This window comes from Passer domesticus, chromosome 21, assembly GCF_036417665.1.
Source record: "Passer domesticus isolate bPasDom1 chromosome 21, bPasDom1.hap1, whole genome shotgun sequence".
Classification (NCBI taxonomy): Eukaryota; Metazoa; Chordata; class Aves; order Passeriformes; family Passeridae; genus Passer; species Passer domesticus.
Window position 1 is genome coordinate 5,108,469 of NC_087494.1, and position 26,581 is coordinate 5,135,049.

The following is a 26,581-nucleotide window of genomic DNA, read 5'->3' on the forward strand; positions in this document are numbered from 1 at the left end:
GCTCTGCCATCTCCATCCCCACCATCCTCACCAACTCAACAAACCACACCGTCCCATCATCCCCACCCTCACCATCATCCCCACCATCATCACCATGCCCATCCCAACCCACTCCTTTCCCACCTCCAGGCTGGGCTGGAAAAGCGTCACTGCTCAGCTGGAGCAAGGACTGGTGCTACAGAAACAAGGAAAACCGCAGCAACAAAATCCCAAATCTGCCTTGGATTTGCAGGAAGGCTAGAAAAGGCTGGAAAATACTGGACAAAGCTCACTGGGTTCAGCTTGGGCAGGGACTGGCACCAGAGGGACAAAAGACCCAACCACAGACAGGCAGTGCCAGCCTGACAGTGCCTGGTGAAAGGAATAAGATGAATGTGTCTTCACAAACCAACTGTGAATCTGCTTGTAGATAGGGCCAGGGACTTGTAGATAAGAAAGTAACTGGAGAAACTATCAGTTTTAGAAAGTGTTACTAATTCACAAGGACTGCTGCTCAGCCAAGGTCCTGCTAAATTCCTGAACTTGGAGAAGAAGAACAAAGACAATAGAGCTATGAATGTCCTATGTTAAACAAAGGCATGATGCATATTAGAGGGGGACATACAGTAGGCAATTCAGGAAGTTTGCACTTTCCAAGTACCTCAGCCAGTGGAGAAATAGAGAGGGTGATGTGACCATGAAAATTAGGATAAAAAAGAGGCTGCATCACCCAACAATTTGAGAGGCCCCATGGGAAATGCCCCATGGTCTCTCCCTTTGTTCATGAATAAAGTTACAGGACTCCTCTGTCTCCTTTCTGGACATAAACCTCTGGTATCTTGAATTTTTCCGTACACCAGGGAGTAATGGCAGGGCCTGGATGGTACCCCAAAAGTGGAGCCTACTCTCCCAAAGTCTGTTTGTTTTCTGGATGTGCCATGGCACGGCAGATCCCACAGGTCTCCTGAGACAATGGAGAATGTGGGAATGCCTGCAGGGAAGTTGCTGAGTTCCTCATGGCCTGAGCCCAGGATCTGTTAGAGGGAATCATCTTCAGTTCTGGAGGCACTTTGGGCACCTCAAGATCAGAAGGATCCAAAGGTCCATCACCATAAGGGTGTTGGAGAGTGTCCAGAGGAGGGACAGGAAGCTGGGGAAGGCTCTGAGGAGCGGCTGAGGGCCCTTGGCTCGTTCAGCTGGAGCACAGGAGACTGAGGGGAGGCTCCTGGGGCTGCAGCTCCTGCCCAGGGGAGGCAGAGGGGCAGGGGCTGAGCTCTGCTCTGGGACAGGGCCAGGAGGCCATGAAGGGCTGGAGCTGTGGCAGGGCTTGGCATGGAGCTCAGGGCAAGGCTCTTGCCCCCGAGGGTGCTGGCACTGCCCAGGCTGCCCAGGGAATGGTCCCGGCCCCAAGGCTGCCAGAGCTGCAGGAGCGTTTGGACAGCGCTGCCAGGGCTGCTCAGGGTGGCTGTGCAGGGACAGGGGCTGGGCTGAGCATCCCTACTCAGGATATTCTAGAAGTCTATGAATTATTCTGTTCCTTCTCAGGACTGCAGTTATCAGCTGTTTCTTATTGAAAATAACATACAAGGGAGCCTTAAAGAGAAGCTTGATTATTATGGGAGGCTGAGCTGCATGAGTGATAACCCGGCAGTCCAAGGTTAATATCAGGGATTGCATGCAGCTCACTGCACTGCTGCAGTAGGGCCAGAACGGGTGCTGTGCTGGGTAGGGTAACAGTGAGATGGTCACTGGGTCACCAGAGCATGGCAGATGGACAGTCTGCAGGGAGACACCCCTCTGGCCCCCAAGAGGCACCCCGGGCCCCTGGCACCAGCCCCTCTGGGGCATGGGCAGGAGCTGGGGGTGCCAGTGCTGAGAAGGGCACAGTGAGTCCTCCTGCAGCGCCCGCTCCTGGCTCCTCCCAGGCCATGCGGGGCTGAGCTCTGGGGCAGCAGCAGCCCCAGTGCCCTCCTGGGGGGGGTGGACACGCACCTGGCTTCCCCCCACTCCCCCACAACTCACTGGGAAGGGCAATGGGGATCAGAGACCAGGAATGGCACAGACACTGTGCCATCGCGGGGGTCCTACGCTGAGGCACAGACAGTCTCTGGGGGGCACAGGAATGCCACACCCTCTGCAGGGGACAGGAACAACCCCAGAGCCCAAGGGCCCCCAAGGCCCCGAGGAGCCCCCTTAAGGACCCACGAACCCCTTCAGGGACCAAAACCTTCCACTAAGGAGCCCCCCAAAGACCCAAGCACCCCTTAAGGACTCAGGGCCCCTCAGGGTCCGGCAGCCCCGGGCCCGGCGCCCTCCCGGGCGGGACACACAGCCCCGAGCGCGGCCGTGACGTCATGTCCCGGCCGTGACGTCAGCGGGGCCGTTGCCATGGCGCCGCGCGCCGCCGCTTCCTGTGTGTGTTCGAAGCGGCGGGCGGGGCGCGCTCCCGTCGTGCCCCGCGCGGGGGCGGGGGCGGCCGCCATGTTGTGGAGCGGCGGGGCCGGCGGGCGCTGACGGAGGAGGCGGAGCTGGGCCGGGCCGGGCCGGCTGCTGGCACCGGCACCGGAGCAGGTACGGCCGCGGCAGCGCGGCTTGGCACCACACGGCGTGGCGAGGCGCGGGGCCCGCGGCAGGATTGGGCCTCGCACTTTTCCCCCCTGGGGGCACGGGCCTGTGCGGAGGGGCCGGGCCGGGCCGGGCGGGGCTGGGGGTGCCTTGCCTCCTTTAGTCCCTTTCTCCCTCCCTCTCTCCCTTGGCAGCCGGTCACCGAGCAGCCCTGCTTCCCTCTCCCCGCCTGCTGCGGCCGGGACGGGCCCGGTCGGTGCCGGTTCCTGCGGGCCCGGGCGGGCTGGGCCCCGTCACGGCGGGGCCGGTGAGCCCCAACGCTCCGGTGTGTTTGGTAACGGGCATCCAGCACCTGCAGCCGGGGCTGGGGCTGTGCAGAGCCGCTGGAAGCTCGCGGTGTGAGCCCTTCGCTCCGTCCGTGTCCCTCGGCCGCTGGGGAAAGACGCAAAAAGCCGGAGCCTGGTTTAACTCTGGTTCTTGATCAAGTCGATAACACAAACGGTAACAGAGATTGCAGTGGTGCGGATCTGCCAAGCAGCAGCAGAAGCTCTGGCCAGCAGTGTGTTGTGTATGTACAGCACGGATGGATGTGCCCCTGCCCACCCGATGGGTCTGAGGGAGCTGTTGTCGCTGTGTGTTTCATCAGGGTGTTTGTAACCCGTTGTTGACATTTTGCACGAGGGATTTGTATGCAGGATCAGCCTGAGCTGAAGGTTCTCCAGGTGGTGAGAAGGTGCTGCTGGGGCAGGGAGGTTTCTCAGGTCACACTGGCGTCACCTCGGGGAGGTGTTGTTGGATTCATGGCATGCAGGATTGTTTTCTCTTGATTTGTAGCTCTGTTGAAGGCTTTGTGCCCATTTTCTTGTGAGGTGCTGATTCTTCCTGCTTGTATTTCATGATAACATCCCAGTATTTTTTGCTGAAGGTTCTTCTAAGGGCAGTTGTGCTGTGATCAACAAAACCTTGTTGCAGACTTCTAGAACCTGAAGGAGCCAACAAAAAAGATGGAGAGACTCTGTACAAGAGCCTGGAGGGACAGGACAGGGGGAATGGCTTCCCACTTACAGAAGGCAGGATCAGATGGGAGATTGGGCAGGAATTGTTCCCTGGCAGGGTGGGCAGGCCCTGGCTTGGGGTGCCCAGAGCAGCTGTGGCTGCCCCTGGATCCCTGGCAGTGCCCAAGGCCAGGCTGGGCAGGGCTGGGAGCAGCCTGGGACAGTGGCAGGGGTCCCTGCCATGGCAGGGTGGCACTGGGTGGGCTTTGAGATCCCTTCAACCCAAACCATTGTGGGATTCTATAATCTTGTATTAGTCTGAGTTTTTATTATTATTTTTATAGTTAATACAGAAGCAGAGTTTTCTGGGGCTGTTGACTGAGGCTGTCATGTTTTGTAAGTTCTATAGTTTATTTTTGTAGTTTGTCCAGGGGCGTCGTTGCATCTTCAGTACTATAGGTGTTATGATGAAGCAGAGTTTTGGATGCCTGACCTTTCAGTGAAGCTCTGAGGACAGGGGCTGGTAAATTTTTAATCTTTGCTTGTAGTGCACTGACTTCTCCTTTACTGGAAGCCCTACCAGAGCGTGTATCTGTAAAACTGCTGCTTTTAGCTGTCTTTACCCATTTGTAAGTACAAGATAATTGGACAGCTGTCTTCTGTGGATTTTTTGAAGGGAAACTGGATGTTATTAAAGTCAGTAGCCATTTGAAAAGTGTGCTTAGACAGAGAATAGAAACTACTGAACAGAAGCAAACAAAAAGCCCTGAAGGTTCTGTAAGTTGTTATAAAATGTAGACTCTTTAGCCTTTTCTTGTCCTTTTTACTGCTTGTAAGTCAGTTCTCTTTGAGTCTGGAGAGACCAACATGTAAATCCTTACTAAAAAACTTCTATGAACTCTGTGTCCCTAAGATCCAAGTACTTCACTCTCTCCATCCCCACTTCCGTTTTGTTAGCCCCTCCAGGTTGAGTCCTGTGCCCAGTGGTGTTTAACTCGTCCCTCAGTGGTTGGATGAAGGGGTTGGTGCCTCCCCGGCTGACACAAAGCAAGAGCAGTGGCCAATCCCCCCCAGAGCTGTGCAGCCCTGCAGGAGGGCCTTGGCAGGCTGCAGAGGTGGGCAGGAGGAACTGTTAGAACTCAACAGGGCAAGTGCAGCATCCTGCACCTGGGGAGGAGTGACCCCAGTCCAGGCTGGGGGCTGGAGGGCAGCTGCAGAGAGCCCTGGGTGTCCTGGGGAGCAGCAGCCGTGTGTCCCAGGGCCAAGGGGCCAGCGAGAGCCTGGGTGCATTGGGAACAGCACTGCCAGCAGGCTGAGGGAGGTGATCCTGCCCCTCTGCTTGGCCCGGGTGAGGCAGATCTGGAGTGCTGTGTCCAGGAGGGGCATGGAGCTCCTGGAGTGGGTCCAGTGGATGCTGCGGAGATGCTGAAGGGACTGGAGCAGCTCTCTCTTCAGGAAAGGCTCAGTGAGCTGTGTCTATTCAGCCTTGAGAGGAGACACAGCTGAGGGGAGCTCAGCCCTCATCCTCTCTCTCGGTGTCTGCAGGGAGGGCTCAGAGTAGAGACCAGGCTCTGCTCTGTGGGCCCAGCAGTGGGACAAGAGGAAGGGGCAGGGGCTGATAGCCAGGAAGTTCCAGCTGAGCATGAGGAAGAACTTCCCTGTGCAGTGACAAGCATTTTAACAGGCTGCCCAGGGAAGGTGTGCAGTCTCCCTCACTGGAGATACTCCAGAAGCGTCTGGACACAATCCTGTGCCATGTGTTCAGGGATGACCCTGTTTGAGCAGGGAGGTGAGACCAGATGATCACTGTGTTCCTTCCAACCTGTCCCACCCTGTGATTCCATGTAACACTGGGATATGCAGGGCAGTGGTGCAGTCCCCATCCCTGCAGGGATTTCACAGACATGTGGATCTGGCACTTGGTGGGGCATGGTTAGTGGTGGCCTTGACAGTGCTGGGGGAACAGTTGAACTCTGGTCTTAGAGGGCTTTTCCAACCTAAATGATTCTTTGAATCTATGCAGAATAATTAAATAAGTCAGTGTCTTTTAGGTGATTACCAAAATAGGTGCCATTATATGCTGGTTGAAAGCAGAACCTTTGTTTCTCCTGTCTGTCCAGCATCTTGTACAAAACGTGTTTGTGTGGGGAAAACTGCCTCCAGGTGGAAGCAGAAGTGCTGTGGCTGTAACTGGCCCTCTGTGGAGGCCAGTGACTACCCAGAGTTCAGCTCCTGTATCCAAGGGGAGTTCTGGAGGCCAGGCAGTGTGGAGAGAACTGTGAGCTTTGATCGGGCCCTGCCTCGTGAGAGGCACGTGTTTGGCACTGGTTAAACCTGGACTGAGATGAAATCTCAAAGCAGAGCATTGTAAGGTTAGTGCATGTCCTTTCCTTGGCAAGAAGTACCTTGGGGAAATCATACCCAGCCCCTTCCCCAGTGCAGGCATTAGCCTCCAGCCCCTGCAGAAGGGATGGGGTCTGGGCTGTGCTGCCTGAGCACACGGGGACCAGCAGGAGCCTCTTCCATTGGCAAATGAGAGCAGCAGAACTTGCTCAGCACTTGGTGTTTGTCAGGCAAGACCTGCTGGAGCTGAACCTGCTCTTCACCCAGCCCTTGGAGCATCCCCGAGCCAGGTGATGGCCAGCACAGCCCAGGGCTGCAGGTGCTGCTTCACCAGGTGCCTTGGCCAATTACTGCATCTCTGAAACAGAAGTGTTCCTGCTGGTGCCTCTTGTTTGTTTTGCTTTTGTAGCAGATAAACCTCTTTAAGGAGACTTCCTGTTAATTAGGGTCCTTTTGGCCCATGGGCAAGAGGTACCATCAAAGTGACCCCATGTGTTGTGCTTTGTTTTCCAGTGCAAGGCTTCCTGTGCTGCTGAGGGCTTCATGCTGTATTTTGTATTTCCTGGGAACAAGTGTGTCCCTGTTATTTACAGAGCATCATGGTGAAAAGGTGAAATAATCACCACCTGCAAGCAATAAAAAAGGAGCTTAATAGTGGTGATTTTCTGAGAAATCCCCTGCTGAGTGCGTGGTTGTCATGTCTGCTTGGATAAGCTCTGCATTGCAAAGAGACAATGGTACTCTGCAGTGGGATGTGTATTGAATGAAAACGTCATTTATGAAGGTAAAATAACAGCCCTACAATTCTCCTGGCTTATTAAAAACTGACTGAGGCAGATTTGGAACCCCTCAGCAAGGGGCCTGGCTGCTGTGTGGCTGCATCAGTGGGGTGGCTGCTGGTTCTGATCACTGTAGTTGCCATCACCTGTATTGAAGTTTTAGTTGAAAGGTTGAAAATAGCCTGGTCTTTGGAGTACAGACTTGACTGTCATCTTCTCTTTTTTTTCCTCTAGTTGTGGAGAAAAAAGGGATTTAGGAAAAACATCTATGCTGAAAGCAATGGTGATACCTGAGCATCATCTGTGTGAAAGGCAGCAAGAGTCATGTTCCTGGTGGGCTTTATGGAGTATCCTCTTCAAGGAGCACTTGCATTTAAGAGCAGCTGTTGTGCATACAGAAATCCTGGTGAAAACCTCTTGGGCTTGTAATCGTGTACTGAGATTTATTAGACATTAGGAAAAAATTGTTCCTTTTGAGGGTGGGCAGGCCTGGCACAGGGTGCCCAGAGCAGCTGTGGCTGCCCCTGGATCCCTGGCAGTGTTCCAGGCCAGTTTGGCCAGGGCTTGGAGCAGCCTGGGGCAGGGGATGAAACAAGATGAGGTTTAAGGTGCCTTCAAGCCCACACCATTCTGGGATTCTGTGATTAGTGCTGGCAGTGTTTATCTTTGGTAAAGGCCCTCCCAAAGACAGAGATTTTGCTGTTTTCTGAAGGTCTTACAACCCTGAGTTTCTGCTGGCTTGTGATAGTCCAGGCCACAAGCAGAGTTCTGTGTCATGAGCATTACATCCTTGGCTCCTGCAGGCTTCCTGCAGCCTCAGTCATCAGAGTGCCCTAAATTTTTGAGGTTTGCTAGTCAGAGTTTCTCTGTCATTGTGGTGGGATTGTGCATTGCTTTGGGGTGGTGAACGTGAAGCTTTACCTGACCTTCTGAAGTTGTCATGGAGAGCTGTGGGAAGTCTTGAAGCTTTTCTGTGAGTGCAGGTGGAGGTACAGAAGGTCGAATGTTTGTCACCTCTGATCTGGATTGCAGGTTGGGCCCATGTCTGTGAGGAAAGGGGGATGTTTTCTGCCTGTGAGGAAGGAGAGATGTTTTCTGCTGTGGGAAGTGAAGGAGGCACGGATCACTGTGCATTTCACTTACATTTCCAGCTTCTGTACTTTTGTTCCAGACTGGGTGGCTGAGTGCAGGCAGGAGATACAGTCAATGTTTTGGCTCTGCCCTTGACGCACTCTGCCTTCAAATGAAACTGGAGTTCAGTTTGTGTGTATTGCTGGTCACCAAGAGTTGGCACTTTTGGAACAGGGGCATGGTAAGGCTGATGGCAGTGAGTGCATAAAGGCATTTCTGAGTGCCCAGGGCAGGAGGTGCCTGGCAAGATGCTTTGGAAAGGCAGAAAAAGGCAGGAATTTTGCAGGACCTTCAGTGAAGAGCAGTCGCCTACATCTCATGCTCTGAAGAATACTGCTGTGGTGTGATGGCTCTTGCCATAGTCCAGCATCTTGGATTTTGGTGGAATATTGCATTTTCAGGAATGTGAGGACTAATGGTGAAGATCCCGTCTGACACCATAACACTGGAGTAATTTTTTACTTGTAATTAGTGTGATCTCTGTCGTACAAAGCTGTGAACGTGCTTCTCTGATGAGGGCAAGGCAGCAAAGGTTGTAGTTTCTTTTGAAATAAAGCTTTAGCTGCTCCTGTTGCATAGGGGTAAATGGCTGATTTTGTAAATTATTCTCACACTGTACCCTAGTAAATTGCTGGGTAACAAATTATATCCTTGTAACTTGAAAAAGGTAAATATTGGTAAAACACACAACTTTAACTTTTTGTGCTATTGCTGATTTGAAAGGAGGCCAGTTCCTGAAAAGGCTTGCTTGGTTGGTGTAATGTTCCTGTGGGTTAAATGTGGACCAGTTCTGCTTGAGCTTGCCCAAGCACAGAGTATCTTCCTCATTCCCAGTGTCTGTCCTGTGAAGCCTTGGCATTCTGAATGCATTCCTAATAGTCTTGACTATTACACAGCTAAAACCTATGGCCTAGCTTTTTTTGTTGGTGATATTTTTCCCTCTTTTCCCTTACAGCTTGTTCAAGAGGCTGTAAAGGAATCTGTAACAGGTAATACTCTGCAGTACTCCAGGTTGAGGAGGAGGAGATGCTTACTAAAGCAGCCAAAAACATCAACCCTTTGGGGCCAAGTTAGGTGTTTTGTGTGACGTGGTCAGTACCTGGAGCAGGCACGAGGGGCAGGACACTGCAGCTGCCAGGGGTAGAGGAACTGCCACTTCTGCTGCCAGCTGAGGGCTTGGCCTTTTTGATTTGCAAGTATTGTGATTGGGTTTAGTGAAATCAAAAGAGGGTGAAAACTTTGGATTTGGAGAAGCAGGACATCTAGGTTTGATTTCAAGCCCTGCTGGTCATGACTTGGAGGACTAAGTACTTGTGTACTTTTCCCCTTGGCAAATGATGGAGTATTCCAGAGAGCTCGGAAACATTTAACACCTGAGTAGTGACATGCTTGTACCTTAAAGTCTCTGCCATTTAATACAGGCCCAAAGAGCAGGCAGCATCTCTGGGTGTGGGTAGGCACCTGCTGACTGTAAATTTGGGATCTATTTAGGACTTACTGGTAAGAAAAGCTCCAGGCAACCTTTTTCAGACTTGAGATGCTTCAAAATAAAGCATCAACGTAACATTGATGGTATTTAAGTTACCAAGGCATTCTTCATCCCCCTTTGGCCCTATGTAAATTAGGAAATGTATTCAGCTTTACATCTACATTTACATCCTGTCTTTGGTATTCCAAGTCTCTCACTTTCATCAGCACCTCTCGTGTTAAATGTTTACCCACCCAAATACCTTCCAGAAGAGAAGGTACGTGAACAATTTCTGGAATAAAAAAGGGTCAGTAATCACTCAGCTCTTGAACTGCTTGAGCAGAGCATGTCTGAATTGACAGAACCAACCTGCATCTCTTACACCTCCCTTAGTGTGTGCTGGAGAATCCAAACAGGTACAGCCTGCCTCAAACCACAGAAATAATTTTGTAAAATTACTGCCCTTGTTTCCCTGCCAGGCCTGGTGTTCTGCAGGCTGGCTTATTAAAACCACGTCCATACCAAGAAAAAACACTTTTGTGTTTGAATGCATGAAGGTTGGGTCAATAAAAAGAACAAAAGGCACTTGTTCAGCTCTATAACTCTGCCTGTAAGTATTGTTCTGAAGGTAATGACCTGTGAGAGAATCCAGCCACTTCAGAGACAGGACAGAACGTGCATGAAAAACATAAAGTCAGAATACAAATTCTTCTCACGGAATCCAAACCCTTCCACTAAATCCCACCTTTCTTCTCCAAGCATAAACTGCATAATTAGTGACAAAATAATGTCTGAAGAATATGTAACACATGTAGCTCCTCAGGATCTTTTATTTCTTTAACTTAATGGCAACTTCAAGCCCACATATCACAGGCTCACAGAATCATTCAGTATGGAAAAGCCCTCTAACATCAACTCAAACCATTCCCCCAGCACTGCCAAGGCCGCCCCTAAGCCATGTCCCCAAGTGCCACATCCACACAGGTGTTAAATCCCTGCAGGGATGGGGATTCCACCACTGCCCTGGGCAGCCTGTGCCAGTGTTGGATCATGCTTTCCTTGAAGAGATTCCTCCTGATGTCCCCATAAACCTCCCCTAGCACAGCTTGAGGCTGTTTCCTCCTGTCCTGTCCCTTGTTCCCTGGGAGCAGAGCCCGACCCCCACCCCGCTGCACTCTCGTCAGGGAGTTGTGGAGAGCAAGAATGTCTCCCCTGAACCTCTTGTTTCTCCAGGCTGAGCTTCCCTTCAACTGCTCCTGGTCCTCCAGCCCCTTCCCCAGCTCCATTCCCTTCTCCAACATGTTCCAGCCCTCCTGTGAGAGGCTCAGAACTCTTGCCAGGATTCGAGGTGGCCCTCAGCACACAGTGACGGTCACTGCCCTAGTCCTGCTAGCCACACTGTGGCTCATACAAGCCATGTGCCATTGGCTGCCTTGCCCACCTGGGCACACACCAGTTCATGTTCAGCAGCTGTCACCAGCACCCCCAAGTCCTCCTGGCAAAGCCTTTTTTACTTGCTTTGGGGGAAATGGACTCACTTCCCACAGACAAATGTAGAGACAGCACGAGCATACCACAGACCAGAGGTGCTGCTTGCTCTCTGGGCCTGTGCTAGTGGCACAGGTTTTGGGGTAAAAACATGTCACTACTCAGGCGCTGAGCATTCACTGCTGTGTTCTGCTTCTCTGTTGAACAATCTGTGCTGTGTTTCTGAGTGAAAGTTGTAGGTGAAATTTGGGCAGATGGGAACTGAAAAGCTCGATAGTCAAATGTGTTTCAGATGCAGAATTTAAAATGTCTCTTTGCTGTGTAACTGGATCTGGATCTCACGAATACTGTGCTGAGCCATTTTGGGAGGACACTTAAAATGTGTGGTGTTCCCTGGCTGATCACGCTCCTCATGTGGGTTCTGCAGGCTGAGCTCTCTTACTCATGGTGTTAAACAACAACACCCCAAAAAAAGAAAAGGGGGGAGGGGGAATTTTGTTGAACTGTTTCATTTGAGACACACATTTGGTAGCTTGTGGGTCGGTAAGGGCGGTGGTAAGTAAACTTCAGAATTAGGGAGAGTGTTTGATATGGCATGCGCTAATTTTTATTCTCTAAATCTGCTTTATTAATAGCATCACAGACTTTTCTAACTTTTCACTGCAATTATGTCGTCTCTGACTCTTTGCTTCATTTGGTGGAAGCTGATCACTGTTAAATTTGGGAGCTTTCTCCAGCTTTGACGCTGAAAGAACATATGGGAGTAATGTGTTAAATTAAAAAAGAGAAAAGCTTGTGGGAGGAGGTGGTAGAGGTAAGCAGGTGTGATCAGAACCAGCTTGGCACTGTCTATTTCAGGGATGCTCCTGTAAAAGTGTTGGCATCCTTAATGTTAAGGAAGAAAAGCATTTCAGCATTTGTAAGAAGTCCAATTTTTGGTACTAAAAAGTGGCATAGCTCAAAGAACCACAGGATCTCCTGAGTGGGAAGGGACCCTCAGGGATGCTCAGGGCAGCCCCTGTCCCTGCACAGCCACCCCAACAGCCCCACCCTGAGCAGCCCTGGCAGCGCTGTCCAAACGCTCCTGGAGCTCTGGCAGCCTTGGGGCCGGGACCATTCCCTGGGCAGCCTGGGCAGTGCCAGCACCCTCGGGGCCAAGAACCTTGCCCTGAGCTCCATGCCAAGCCCTGCCACAGCTCGAGGAGCCTCCCCTCAGTCTCCTGTGCTCCAGCTGAACGAGCCAAGGGCCCTCAGCCGCTCCTCAGAGCCTTCCCCAGCTCCGTGTCCCTCCTCTGGGCACTCTCCAACAGCTTTGGATCCTTCTGATCTTGGGGTGCCCAAAGTGCCCCAGCCCTGGAGGTGAGGCTGCCCCAGTGCAGAGCAGAGTGGGACAGTCCCTCCCTGGGCCTGGTGTCCCCAGGACAGGGTGGCCCTTTGGGCTGCCAGGACCCAGCGGTGACTCAGATCCAACTTGCCCCTGACCAGGACCCCCAGGGCCCTTCCCAGGGCGCTGCTCTCCAGCCTCTCACTCCCAGTCTGTCCCTGCACCCAGGGCTGCCCCATCCCTGGGCAGGATCTGACACTTGCCCTGTTAAACATCACACGGCTGGGGAGTTCCCAATCCTCCCATTTGTCAGGGTCTCTTTGTGTGGCCTCTCTGTCCTTGAGAATGTCAGCAGTTCCTCCCGAGCGAACCCACTCAAGACCTTCCAGTCCTTGCCCCCAAGTCACTTACAAAGACATTTGAGAGAACTGGCCCTAAGATGGAGCCCTGTGGAACCCCAGTGGTCACCACCTTAATGTCACCCCATTCCTGTAATTTTCTGAGGTGCAAGGCCATCATCTCTGCAGTGTGGAGTCTGTGTGCTTTGCCTTGTTTCCAAGCTATTTCACAAAGTATTGTAAAACTCCATCACATCTCACTGACCTGCAGCGTGTACTGCTGGACCCCTTGTAGCTCGGTGACTTGCCCCCAGTTTTTGGCTGTAAAGCCCGGGCAGGGCTGCGGTTCCTGGAGGCAGCCTTTTCCCGGGAGGGAGCAGGAGCAGTGCAGGGCTGTCCCTGAGTGGGGCACTGTGCAGCTGCTCCCTGGGCGGCCTCCTCCCAGCACAGCTTTGTGTGCAGTTGCCTCCAGGATTTTACCACAAGTTTGTATCTTGAGGCGCCTCCATTTGTGCAGCTGGGACTCTGGCCAGGTGCCATAAATGTTTATGCAATAACAGGAATGAAGAACCCTTTATGTTCTGCACAGCCTCCAGATGCCTGTGTGTTGTGGGAATTTGCTTATGTGTTAGCTGTACCTTTGCCTTTGGACATGTTTATCTTGGGTTGAAAGACCAACTTGATGTCTCCTGTGGTGTTTTTGTGCCCATGTCAGCTGTGGACAAGGCACACGAGGTGTGTGGGTAAGGCTGGACCCTGGGGGTGCTGTTCTCTGCCCTTGGGGCTTGGCAAGGGCTGTGACTGCGTATTCTCACACAAGTGTCAGCTCATTTATTTTTTATTCATGCACATGTTAATTTACCAGGCAAATCTCAGCTATGAAGCAGCCCTGTCCTAAAATATATGCTTTAAATATGTGCTTAAATGATGTTAACATTGCTTATAGACTGTATGGCTATACGAGTGAGCAAGCTTTGTGCCAGCCAGGAGGAGTATTTGGGATAGTGCAGGCATCAGACATGGAATGTTCACTGGGATGACTAGATCCCTAGTGTGTTCCTCCAGTGGGTGCTGTTAAAAGTCTGCAGTACTTCTGACATGGCTAAAAATATCCCACCTTCATCACTGCTCCTGTGCCCCTGACCTGAGCAGTGGGACAGGCTGTAGTGGGATCACAGAATCCCACAGTGTTTTGGGTTGGAATTGACCTTAAAGCCCATCTCATTCCACCCCCTGCCATGGGCAGGGACACCTCCAGTACCCCAGGTCGCTCCAAGCCCAGTGCAACCTGGCCTTGAACACTTTTATGAATGGGGCAGCCACACCTCTCTGTGCAAGTGGTGCCAGTACTTGGATTTTTCATGCTCATGTCCTGAAGGATTGCCAAATTCTGCTGCAGGGCCCGGGGGCAGTCCCTGCTCCAGGTGGGGTGGGGACTGAGTGTCCTGTCGGACACAAAATACCAGCTGCCTGCATTCTTCAGTGTCACACAAGTTTGGCACCAATGCTCTGGGTAGGAAAAGTGGTCTGAAGGTCAAAGAACAGGCTTAGGAGACTTTGGAGAGGCTGTTTCAGCAGGGAGGAATGTAACATTTTGTTGTTCTTCTCTTGTCTGTTGCAGCACACTAGTTACTGCTTGGACTTTGCAAACATAAATTCCTGAGCCGGCTGATCTCTCCAGCCAGCTTCCCACCATGGATCAGGACTATGAGAGACGTCTCCTACGCCAAATCAACATACAGAATGAGAACACAATGCCTTGTGTGAGTGCAGATGGGCTCAGGCTCACTGTTATGTTGTCTGTGTCACTTGTGACTGTTTTCCTTGAGCTTTTGAAAGACCTGGCACCTCCTCAAAGCAAACCACAGTCTTGTTGGGTTGTGAGCAGGTGTGAACTCCTCAGCTGTTCTATGAATACCCAAATAGCTTAACTTTAAGAGAGCTTTTGAATATATAACCTCAGTTCAGGTTGCAAAAAGGGGTGAAGATATTTTTGTGGAGTTCAGTAATACCTTTTTAATACATAATCTCAGCAACTACACATGTAACATAAAAAATTGAGGCCTAACAAACTAACCAATTCTAGGGCCTGACAAGAGTAAGTTCAGTGTCTTTTTTTCTTTAATTCAGGTAGCAGAGATGAGAAGAACCTTGACACCTTCCAATTCTCCAATGTCTTCTCCTAGTAAGCATGGTGACAGATTCATTCCCTCAAGAGCTGGGGCCAACTGGAGCATCAACTTCCACAGAATAAATGTAAGTTTTGCTCCCTTCTCCTACAGCTCAGCCTTGGAACTGAGGAAGTGGTACCTTTTGTTTTGGCTGGCATGATTGCTCTGCTTTCCTTCTGCACCATGCTCTTCTGCAGCCCCAGAAGAGTTCCACTGAGTGTGTGTCCTCAAACCATATGCTCCCTGCATTTGCTATTTCACCATATACCCTGAGGTTTCTGTATGGTGATGGCATGTTTCTCCATTTCAGGAAAATGAAAAATCACCAAGCCAAAACAGAAAAGCAAAGGATGCTACATCAGACACTGGCAAAGGTGAGACCACCCTTCTACTCCTTGACAGTGCCCAGAGCTCTTATTGCAAACTGCTGGGGAAGTTAAGACCATGCTGGCACTTCCATGCTTACGCCAAAACTCATGCCAGTGTTTTGGGAAATGCCCACATGTAATGAGTGAGTACCAGGTCACTGCTTTTGGTGGGTGTCTGGAGGCAAGAGGCTGTCTCTATGCCTTGGTTTATTGTGTCATAAAATCACTTTCCTGATGGAGTGGAAGGAGGGGAAACTTGCTGCTAATCTTGATTCTAAATGGGGGCCCCAGGCTTATTAAGAGACTCTGTGAGAGTACAAGTTGTAGAATCCCAGACTGGTTTGAGTTGGAAGGGACCTTAAAGCCTATCTTCTTCCACTCCCTGCCATGGGCAGGGACACCTTCCACTATTCCAGGTAACTCCAAGCCCTGTCCAGCCTGGCCTTGGGCACTGCCAGGGATCCAGGGGCAGCCACAGCTGCTCTGGGCACCCTGTGCCATGGCTTCCCCACCCTGCCAGGGAACAATTCCTTGCCAATCTTCCATCCATCCCTGCCCTGTGGCACTTGAAACCATTCCCCCTTCTCCTGTCCCTCCAGGCTTTTGTCCCAAGTCCTTCTTCAGCTCTCCTGGGACTCCTTTAGGCCCTACAAGGGGCTCTGAGCTCTCCCTGGAGCCTTCCCTTCTCCGGGTCAGGCACACGTGATCCTGACACTCCCTGCTGTTCCTGCTCTGAGCTCTCTGCTCAGTGCCTGTTTGGGTTTACAGATGGCCTTGCCTACTCTGCCTTGCTGAAGAATGAACTCTTGGGAGCAGGGATCGAGAAGGTGCAGGACCCCCAGACAGAGGACAGGAGGCTGCAGCCATCCACGCCAGAGAAGAAATCTCTCTTCACTGTAAGTTGGTTACTTGCATTAGCACCAGTGGAGGTTGTGTGTGTGGCACAGAGCAGAGCACAGGGCTCTGCCAGGCTGCTCGTGCAGTGACTTGGTGTTGGGGCTTGGCCTGCAAAGGGAACCTGAGTGTGCAGCAAGCAGTGTGCTTCCTGTGTTTGTGCTGGCAGGAATGCTGGGTGGAGCCAGGCTTTTTGGACAGTGTGGTGAGTGGCCAAATGAGGCTTTTGGACTTGAGTGTTGCTGAAGGGTTTTGTATGGTTTTGGAGCACCTGGGAAAGGCAAAACTGGTTGTTGGAACCAGCTTTGCACCAGTGAATGTTGGTAGTGATGCCCCAGGCATACCAGGGTCCTCACAAGATGTTTCTTTATGCAGTACTCACTCAGCACAAAACGCTCCAGCCCGGATGATGGCAATGAGGTCTCACCCTATTCCCTGTCTCCTGTCAGCAACAAAAGGTAACACTGATCCTCTGCAAACTAAAAGAAGGGAAGGGCTGGGGCAGAAGGGACAGAGGGTTCAGTGAGGTTCTCTAGGACTTCTGTCGAAAGATCTAAAATAAATGTGAATTTGGTTTGGAAATCTGGAGAGATAGTAAATAAAAGAGTCAAATTCTAAGAATTTCTTCAGGTGCCCATCCTGTCTATGTGCTTGACATGTCTTGGTCAGCTCTCAGTAATCAGTTTACCTTTCTGCTTCATAGCTCCTTTGTAGAAGCAGAACCTAATTCCTTGTGCAGTCTTTTTGTGTCTGCATTTCTATAGAAACTTCAGAGTGCTCTATAAAGAGTGGCTGCACCTGTGCCTCCCATCTGCTATGATGTGCAGATTCCTGTAGTTGTTTTTCTGTGTGTTTTTGTAAACAGTCAGAAGCTGCTAAGATCACCTCGAAAACCAACTCGGAAAATCTCCAAGATTCCTTTCAAAGTGCTGGATGCTCCAGAGCTGCAGGACGACTTCTACCTGAACCTGGTGGACTGGTCCTCTCTTAATGTCCTCAGCGTTGGCCTTGGGACTTGTGTTTACCTGTGGAGTGCTTGTACGAGTCAGGTAAATGGTCATGGGTGTCTGAAGATTGAATTGCCCATTGATGTAGGGTTTTTCCAGCATTCCAGGGCTATGGAATGTGCTGTGTGAGGGCTTCAGCACTTGTCACGCTCTATCCCAAGCACAGCTCTGGTTTGTGAGACAGCCAGTGGTGCTGTGTGACAAAGCCACGTTTCTTACCCCCTTCTTCTCTCTGAAGGTGACGCGGCTGTGTGACCTCTCTGTGGAAGGCGATTCCGTGACGTCCGTGGGCTGGTCAGAGCGGGTCAGTGTGACACTGTCAGCAAGGACAGCTGAGACATGGGTCACGTAGGCGCTGTCATCATAGCTGTAGTTAACTCCCTGAGCTGGTTTTTCTCTGCTAAAAGAGAGGGGATGGAGAGCAGCCTCTTGTGTCTTGAGGTTCTGGAGGCGTTGCTAAGAGGAGTGGGAGGGAGAAGAAGCCAGTTTGCTTCTTCAGCTCTTGACAATAAAATGTTACAATAAATATATTCCAGACAGGCTGCTTGGGCCCCTCAGTAGGGAAAAACATGTAAGATGGAAGAACTCTGGATGCTTTCCATCTTGTGGGATTTATGTCAAGTCTTCTCCTCAGCTTTCAGTTTTCTGACTGTACTTCCTGGCTGTACTAATCCTGGCTCTCTGTTTGTGCAGGGAAACTTGGTGGCCGTTGGCACTCACAAGGGCTTTGTACAGATCTGGGATGCAGCTGCAGGAAAGAAGCTCTCCATGCTGGAGGGACACACAGCCAGAGTTGGTAAGGAGTGGGGAAACAGAGGGTTCTAAGGGGCCTCTCCTTCCTGATGGAACTTTGTTAGCCAGAGATCTGCTGGAAATAGAGAAAACTCAGAGTACCAGGATTGATACTTATCCCCTGCTGTCCTCCTGAGCAGGTTCAAAATATTATCATCTCATAACTCTGGTGTTCTGATCTGGGTGTGATGATGGTGGGGTGTTGCAGCAGGTGTTTCCTACTTGCTTGAGGCTTTTTGGGTTTGGTTACAACATCTCTTCACTGCTGCTGGCTTCCCGTTTCAGCCCTGCTGGCAGCTTCATACTGAGATTTCCAGTTCCCTTTTTTGGAGGGCTGTTTTTTTTCTACTCAGAGATGTTGTGAATCTAAGCTCTGGGTTGAGATTTGGAAAATCCATGCACATTCCAAGATCTGTTCCTGTGCTTTACTGTACTGTGAGGTGAGGTTGGTAATACCTGCAGTCTGTTCAGGGAACCTCTATTTGTGCCCTGATCTAGGACTCCAGAGAGTGGATGTAAGGGAGGTCTGTAAGGAGTGGTTTGAGGTTTGTTAGATTTATTTTTTTTTAACCCTGCCAGCTGTGATGGCTGCATTTTGCTTACCAGCTGCTGCAGGACTGGAAGGGTTGGACTTGATAACGTGGCCAGCAGGACCAGGGCAGTGACCATCCCTTTGTGCTGAGCACTGCTGAGGTCCCACCTCAAATCCTGGAGTCAATTTTAGATCTCTCACAACAAGAAAGACATTGAGGGACTGGAGCGTGTCCATAGAAGGGAACAGAGCTGGGGAAGAGACTGAAGCACCAGAAGCATTTGAGGGAGCTGGGGGGACTCAGCCTGGAGAAAGGAGGCTCAGGGGGACCTTTTGGCTCTGCACAGCTCCCTGACAGGAGGGTGGAGCCAGGTGGGAGTCAGGCTGTGCTCCCAGGGGTGAAAGGACATGCCCTCAAGCTGTGCTAGAGGAGCTTAAGATTGGATATTGGGAAAATTTCTTCACAGAAAGGATTACAAATTATTGGAACTGGCTGCTTAGGGCAGTGGTGGAGTCACCATCCCTGAAAAGTGTTTAAAAGACGTGGGGATGTGGCACTCAAGGACGTGGTTTGGTGGTGAACGTGGTGCTGAGTTGAGGGTTGGACGTGGTGACCTTAGAGGTGTTTTGCAGCCTCAGTGACTCCCAGAGCAGCCTCTGAAGCTGCCCTGTTGCAGGTGCCCTGGCGTGGAACGCGGACCAGCTGTCGTCGGGGAGCCGGGACAGGATGATCCTGCAGCGGGACATCCGCACCCCGCCCCTGCAGTCCGAGCGGCGCCTCCAGGGACACAGGCAGGAGGTCTGTGGGCTCAAGTGGTCCACGGACCACCAGCTCCTGGCCTCTGGAGGGAACGATAATAAGGTACGTTCCTGCCAGGGGGTCAGGGGAAATGTCACACCTCCTTTCTTTCTAGGGCATGGGGAAATGTCAGGTTGCACCAGGGGCGGTTCAGGTTGGATGTTATTGTATGGCTGGAGGTGTCCAAGGCCAGGCTGGACAGGATGTGCAGCAACCTGGTCTAGTGGAAGGTGTTCCTGCCCATTGCAGGGGATGGAACTAGGTGGGCTTTGAGGTCCCCTCCAACCCAAACCATTGTATGATTCTAAGATTAGGGAAAAATTTCTTCACTGAAAGAGTGGTTAAGCATTGGAACAGGCTGCCCAGAGCAGTGGGGGAGTTGCCATTCCTGGAACTGTTCAAAAAACAAGTGGATAGGGCACTTTGCAGTATGGTTTACTGTGCACTGTGGGATTAGGTCAAAGGTTGGACTTGATCTTAAAGGTCTTTTCCAACCTTAATGGTTCAGTGATTCTTTAAGGATGTTTGGCCTCTCTGAAAAGGACTTTTGTTTTGGTTGTTGGACTATGACCAAACAAAAATCATGCTAAGCTTCTACTCAGTCTTCTCTTCCTAATAAATGAAAAAGGCAAATTTAATTTTGCTTCTGTATTTGGCTAATTAAATTTCTAGCTTGGCTCAGGGGGTTGAGTTCAACAAAGCCACTGCTAAGCTGCCCTTCCTGGCTTTGTTTGGGTAGTGTATGGTCACGTTTGTTGCAGTAATGTTTGTATGCAGCAGGAAGCTGAGGTAGAGCTCTGTGAGTTCTCATACCTGTAGCACAGGCTTGCAGCTCACTGAGCACCATATGGGAGAAGCATCTGTCACAAAAAAGCGGGTTCCAAGCCCTTTGGAGCGGGTTGCTAGGTAGGGAATGTGCCCAGAGCCTGTGTGACAGCATGGTTGGACCGAGTTCCTCCTGCTCAGAATAACTCCTAATGAACTGAGCAGATTTCTGGGTGTGTTCTGGAATGATACAACCAGAAAGGCAACAGCAGGGTCTGAGGCCCCCTTCAGTGACGCTGTTTCTTTAGATTTATTCCCTTACCTTAGAGCCTGTTCCTGCCACGTGGCCTTGGGGTAGGACAGCTCCTCACCTGAGTGTGGTGTCAGGGTGGTTGTGACTGCCCCATCCCTGGAAGTGTTCAAGGCCAGGTCAGATAGGGCTAAGAGCAATCTGGTCTACCAAAAGGTGTCTCTGTCCTTGGCAGGGATTTGAACTGAATGAGCTTTAACCAACCCCAGCCATTCCATGATTCTGTAAAATGCAGAGTGGAGCTGTGCATGTCTGAGCAGAGCTGTGGGAAGTCAGCTTGTTGCCCAGCTGTCCTCATCAGTCCTATTGTGCCTTGTGGGTGCAAAGGACACATGACTGAGGCACAAGTTTGATCGTGTCTCTTCTCTCTGCCAGCTCCTTGTCTGGAATCACTCCAGCCTGAGCCCTGTCCAGCAATACACAGAGCACCTGGCAGCAGTCAAGGCCATCGCCTGGTCCCCACACCAGCACGGGCTGCTGGCCTCGGGGGGGGGCACGGCCGACCGCTGCATCCGCTTCTGGAACACGCTCACGGGGCAGCCCCTGCAGTGCATCGACACCGGCTCCCAGGTGTGCAACCTGGCCTGGTCCAAACACGCCAACGAGCTGGTGAGTCCTGCCCTGTGCCGGGGGGCGTGGCTGAGCCTGAGCCAGGTGTGCCCGGGTGGGCAAGGAGACCAAGGGCATCCTGGCTTGTACCAGCGAGGGTGTTGCCAGCAGGACCAGGGCAGTGACTGCCCGCCCTGTTCTGGGCACTGCTGAGGCACCTCAAGTGCTGGGGTCAGTTTTGGGCCCCTCACAACAAGAAAGACAGTGAGGGGCTGGAGCATGTCTGGAGAAGGAACAGAGCTGGAGAAGGGGCTGGAGCACAAGGCTGATGGGGAGCAGCTGAGGGGGCTCCAGCCTGGAAAGAAAGAGGCTCAGGGGGGACCTTCTCTCACTCTGACAGGAGAGTGGAGCCAGGTGGAATTCAGGCTTTTCTTCCAGGTAACAGGTGACAGCACAAGAAAAAATGGCCTCAAGTTGCACCAGGGGAGGTTTAGATTGGATATTGGGAAAATTTCTTCATGGTGGTCAGGCACTGAAATGGGCTGCCCAGAGCAGTGGTGTAGTCTGTTGGACTTGATGATCTTGGAGGTCTTTTCCAGCCTTAGCAATTACATGATTCTGTGATGCATGTTCCCCTCTCCCCTTTCAGGTGAGCACCCACGGATACTCCCAGAACCAGATCCTCGTCTGGAAATACCCCTCGCTCACTCAAGTAGCAAAGCTCACAGGGCACTCTTACCGAGTCCTGTACCTGGTGAGTGATGGCCGTGGCTCTAGCTGCTCACCTGGCTGTGGGTGTGCTCAGCTGGCACCCAAAGCAGCAGTGCCAGTGGCACCATAAGCTGCCTGGGCGGGAATGTGAACACTCCCCATGAGCAGTGGAAAACTCCATTGCATTTTTGTGCCTGCAAGGGACATTTGGATTTGCTGCTATGGAAATGTGAGGCTTTGTTAATGATAGCAAAGCCTGCCAAACTCTCCTGAGGAAACATCTGAGTTTTCTTCTAAGAAAACTCTTCTGAGCCTGGAGAAGAGATGGCTTCAGGGAGACCTTCCAGTGCCTAAGAGGCTCCAGGAAAGCTGTAGAGGGACTTTGGAAAAGGATCTGGAATAGCAGGACAAGGGAGATAGCTTCAGACTCCCACAGGGTGGGGTTAGATGGGATATTGGGAAGAAATTCTTCCTGGGAGGGTGGGCAGGCCCTGGCACAGGTTGCCCAGAGCAGCTGTGACTGCCCCTGGATCCCTGGCAGTGCCCAAGGCCAGGCTGGACAGGGCTTAGAGCCACCTGGGACAGTGGAAGGGAGAGGAACGAGATTAGCTTTAAGATCCCTTCCAACCCAAGGCATTCTGGGATTCTGTGATTTTCTGGAACACATGCTTCTCTCCTTGCTCCCAGAAGACTTTCACACCTCTTCACTGATGACTGCTGCCCAGGGAATTAAACATTTGTTGCGGGTAATCCTGATCCATCTCATATCTGCTGTTACTGTTACATGGGGGTGTCAGCAGATCACAACAGAGCTGACAAATGCTGATAATGTTTTGGGAGGTGGATCCCAATGGAAGCAATCAATACAGACAGAAAATCCAGTCATACCATCTTCTTGCCTTCAGGCAGGTTGATAATCCTGTGAGGAACAGCCTCAGTTACACATGGCTTGGATTTCTTAACACAAGTACTCTTTCTACAACACTCCCCCCATGTGTTCCACAGCTGCACCCTAAGGTGCCAGTGCCCAAATTGCACCTGAGGCTGCATGAGGCACCTGAAAGCAGAGGTAGCTGGCTTCACCTCGAGTCAGAAGGACAGTTAAATCTCTCCTGCATTCCAACAAAGTCTTGTTTTCAGCCTCAAAAATGTGACAGGTGCTAAAGGTTGTTGTCTTGTCCTTAGGCAATGTCCCCTGATGGGGAGGCCATTGTCACAGGAGCTGGAGACGAAACCTTACGCTTCTGGAACGTCTTCAGTAAAACTCGCTCGACGAAGGTAAGGGCAGGCATGGGGCAGCTGCCTGGGCCAGCTCAGGCCACGCTGCCTCTGCTCTGCTGCTCCTCCCTGATCCCTTCCTGCAGATCAAGGGCTGAGGCAGTGAAGGATTCAGCTTTGCTGAGATTTAAGTGAAAGGTCGTCCTGTGTGCCCAAGGCTGGTGTGACACAACATCCCTCTCCAGGCTGGTCCAGGGCTGCTGAGCAGAGCAGAGCTGAGCCCTCGGGTGGCAGCAGGCTGGGAGAGCTGGGGGTGTCTGGCTGGAGAAGAGAAGGCTCCAGGGAGAGCTCAGAGCCCCTTGCAGGGCCTGGAGGGGCTCCAGGAGAGTTGGAGAGGGACTTTGGACCAGGGCCTGGAGGGACAGGACAAGGGTAAATGGCTTCCCAGTGCCAGAGGGCAGGGTTAGATGGAATATTGGGCAGGAATTGCTCCCTGGGAGGGTGGGCAGGCCCTGGCTTGGGGTGCCCAGAGCAGCTGTGGCTGCCCCTGGATCCCTGGCAGTGCCCAAGGCCAGGCTGGACAGGGCTTGGAGCAACCCATGGCAGAGGGTGGAAGGTGATGAACTTTAAGGCCCCTTGAGGCCCAAACCATTCTGTGATTCCATGATTATCCCCTGCCTCTTTACAAAACCGCTTAAAATTGGGGTTTGGATGAAAATGGGCTCATGGATTCTGCCGGTGACAACTCGGCATCACCAAAAGCAGATTGTGTCTGATGCTCTGAGAGCTTTCTTGGGTGCCTGGCAGAGGGATTTGGAGGAGGGGCCTGGGGCAAGCTGGCATTGCTCCTGGGGGTTCCCCAGTTCTTCTGGAGTACAGCTGCCTGCAGAGTGCTGGGAATGGCACTCTGGCCAGCTGCCAGATGTTACCAACTGGAAGAAACCCATGGGAATATTTATGGTGTTGGACTTTGATTTGTGAGCTGGAATCATGCGCTGAGCTAGAGATACCAGATTAAAAACAAACCAACCCAGAAGCAGGTGGAGTAACAGCTATTTACCCTCTGCTTTGTCTTCCCTTGCCAGGAGTCTGTATCTGTGCTCAACCTCTTCACCAGGATACGATAAACCCCCTCCCTGTGGCCCGGGAACCTACAGCCTGACATTCCAGGATCAGACTGCTCCCTCGGCGTGCATGGACCTCCAGAGCCCAGCCAAGGGGAGGGAGAGCCGTGGGACTGCAGGAGGACCCAGCTCATTAAATATGTGCTTGTGACCCACAGGGCTGGGCAGTATTTGGGATGGGGTGGGGAGGGGAGGGAACTGCCAAAGGTTATTGGATTCATCCTTCATAAAGGGAAACGGGTACAAGAGAAATGTTAACCCAGCATCCTCCAGCTGTCAGGATGGTACTGGGCAGGACTCGTGTGACATGGACCATTGAGACTGGACCCAGGCCATCCCCACTGCCATGGTGTGCCTCCTGCGAGAGAGGAGCATGTCCTTGCTGCTGTGGGAGGGGTTTCACGTGCTGCCCTGTGCCCCAGAGTGGCATCTCTGGAGGCAGGAGCCAGCCAGACTGGTCCGGTACAGCTGGTGCGAGGGGCACAGCTCCAGGCTGGGCATCTAAGGGCTTTGTTCATAGCCTGGCATCCCCATTCCAGGAAGAAACTGGAGAACTGCCTATTTTCCTTTTTTTCCTTTATTTTTCCCCCCAGACAGGTACTGTAGTACTTGACATGATCATTCCATAAGACACCTTGATTTTTTTGGGCATGCTTGAGAGCTGCCTCTGAACAAACACACTTTGGGGCTCTAGACTTTGGAGGAGACTTGAAAAAGCTTCACCTCTAAGGGAGCAGATTTGGGAAGTTCTGCAGTTGCTTTTTCATGTTCAGGGCTGATCCTGGGAGTTACCAGAGAGCAGAAGCAAGGACTTTATGAAAAAAAACCCACCCAATCACCTGTGCATGTGGAGCTTCCTTTGGTGCTGCTGTGTGGGTGCTTGCTCTGGAGTCTCCCTGAGGCCAAAAGCATTTGGGATGTGTTTGAGAAAAAAATAAATCCTAAAGATCTGATTTTTGGGGTGAGCAGGGCCTCTTCTGGCTGGAAGAGGGGTTCTGCTGAAGCGGGGCTGCAGCGCTGCTTTTTGTTATCTCCAAGTCCCACACAGGGCCCTGCTGTTGAGTTTTGGTGTGTGGTTTGGGGTTTTTAGGTTGTGTGGGACGAGAGTTCTGGCTGGTGTTGGAGCCCATGGGGTGTAACACAAATGTTCTGTGTGTGTGTGGTGCTTTTAATTTAAGAGAAGCTGTGAGGCTACACAGCCTGTTCCATCTGACCTGTGCCTCTGTGCCTGCCCAGGCCCTGCCTGCCTCCTGCCCTCTCCCAGCATTGCTTCCTGTTCCCGTGTGGAATTCCCTGGCTGTGTATATAGACTTGTCTTCTCTCTGTAGATTGCATAGGTAATGCTTTCCCTTTCTTTTTTTTCTTTGTTGTTTTGTCTGCTCACCCTTCTTTCTCTAAAACCAGGTGGTAGGAGTATGATTGCCTGTCCCCAGTACCACCAGTATCCTTAGGGTGAACCAGGGTGTGAGAAGGCCAATACAGCCTTGACCACACGTGCCATCACACCAGTGCCTGGATCAGGCTGGTGGTGCTGTGCCTGTGTCACACATTCTGGGAGTCCCTGGTGAGGAGCTGGTGCTGGGAGCCCCCTGGCAGCTCCGAGTCTCCCAGGCCCACAGGCCACTTTGTCATCTCACAGTCTCACTTGCCACCAAAATGGAATTTCCATGGAGTTTCTGAAACACTGAATGCAACTGCTTTAGTGCAGCTGTGGCCGTGGGATGTGAGGCATGGTTTGAAGTCGCCCCCCGGCCTGTCTTGTGTTGTTTGTTCCACTTGTGGGCACTGTTCCACATCACCGTGGGTTGGGAGCACCCCAAAGCACCCAGGAGGTGTTGAGGAGGATCATTCAGCTGGGGAATGGGTTTGAAGTAAAGGGTGATCTGCAGGAAGAGGTGGTCTCTTGGGGGTGTCATCACCTGGGGAAAGGGCTGTTCAGGGGGCTGAGGAGGCTGGTGGCAGTGCTCTGGCTTTTCCTGTTGTGGATTGCCTCCTCCTAAATATGACTGTGCAGACCCCCAGGACACACGGCTTTCTCCTCTGGGAGGGTGTGGGTGCCTGGGCTGGGGGTGCGCAGGAGGTCTCAGCCCACTCTGGAGCAGGAGGGAGCAGGACAGCCAGCTGGAGTGTATGGTTGGGCTCCCCAGTGCCCTGGGGCTCCACTGGAGAGTGGAATTGCCTCTCCCCCTGTGAGGGGGGAACTTCCTTAAGGAGTCCCACAAGATGCTGGGGGGAGTGGCAGTGATGTGGGGTGGGCAGTGCCAGGTGGGCATTGCAGCTGCTGCCTGGTGTTCCCAGAACAGGGATAGCTCCTCATTGCTCTGTCCCCTACCACTGTCCCTTCTTGCCAAGGACTTTCCCAAACTGCATCTCGTGTCCACATCTCGCTTTTCTGTCTGCTTTGGTAGAAGGTTGGCTCATGGTGTCTTCCCTTACTGCACTTGGCAGGGAGGCTGGTGATTGCCAGGCCAGGGTTAGTGATTGCCAGGCCAGGTTAGTGATTGCCAGGCCAGGTTAGTGATTGCCAGGCCAGGGCTGTTCTGTGGCCACATGTGTTGGTGACAGAGCATGGCAGGAACAGGCTGCTCCCCCTGACCTTGCTGTCAGCCCCGTCACCTTCTGTGCCCTGCTGCCAGGCAGGGGCTCCCAGTTGTATCCGTGTGGAGGTGGGTGTGTGCAAGTGTCTCAGGGTGCTCCTGTCACTGTCACTGGCTGCTCAAGAGAGAAAAGGGCAGATCTGGGGTGATGTGTCAGTGTGTGTGACCCGTGGGCACTGGCTCGGGCACAGGATCCTCCCAGAGCTGGGTGACAAAGTCTGTGGCATCGTTGTATCCCAGGTGTCATGTGATGGAAAACAAACGTGGAGCACGCTGTAACTTTTTCATGTAAAGCAATTGAACTGGCATTAAACAGGTTGTGAATTTACTGGGA

At 52.1% G+C, this 26,581-nt stretch overlaps 1 protein-coding gene across 1 annotated transcript; it reads left to right on the forward strand.

The window, feature by feature from the left end:
• The first annotated feature begins 2,392 nt into the window (after positions 1–2,392).
• Positions 2,393–26,581, forward strand: FZR1 (fizzy and cell division cycle 20 related 1). The gene is made up of 14 exons (XM_064396263.1): positions 2,393–2,550; positions 14,032–14,173; positions 14,541–14,666; positions 14,892–14,955; positions 15,718–15,845; positions 16,219–16,301; positions 16,709–16,892; positions 17,089–17,154; positions 17,544–17,646; positions 18,852–19,036; positions 20,424–20,657; positions 21,247–21,351; positions 22,494–22,586; positions 23,612–26,581. Exons 2-14 carry the CDS (start codon positions 14,105–14,107, stop codon positions 23,651–23,653), a joined length of 1,482 nt encoding a protein of 493 aa, XP_064252333.1. The 5' UTR covers positions 2,393–2,550; positions 14,032–14,104; the 3' UTR covers positions 23,654–26,581.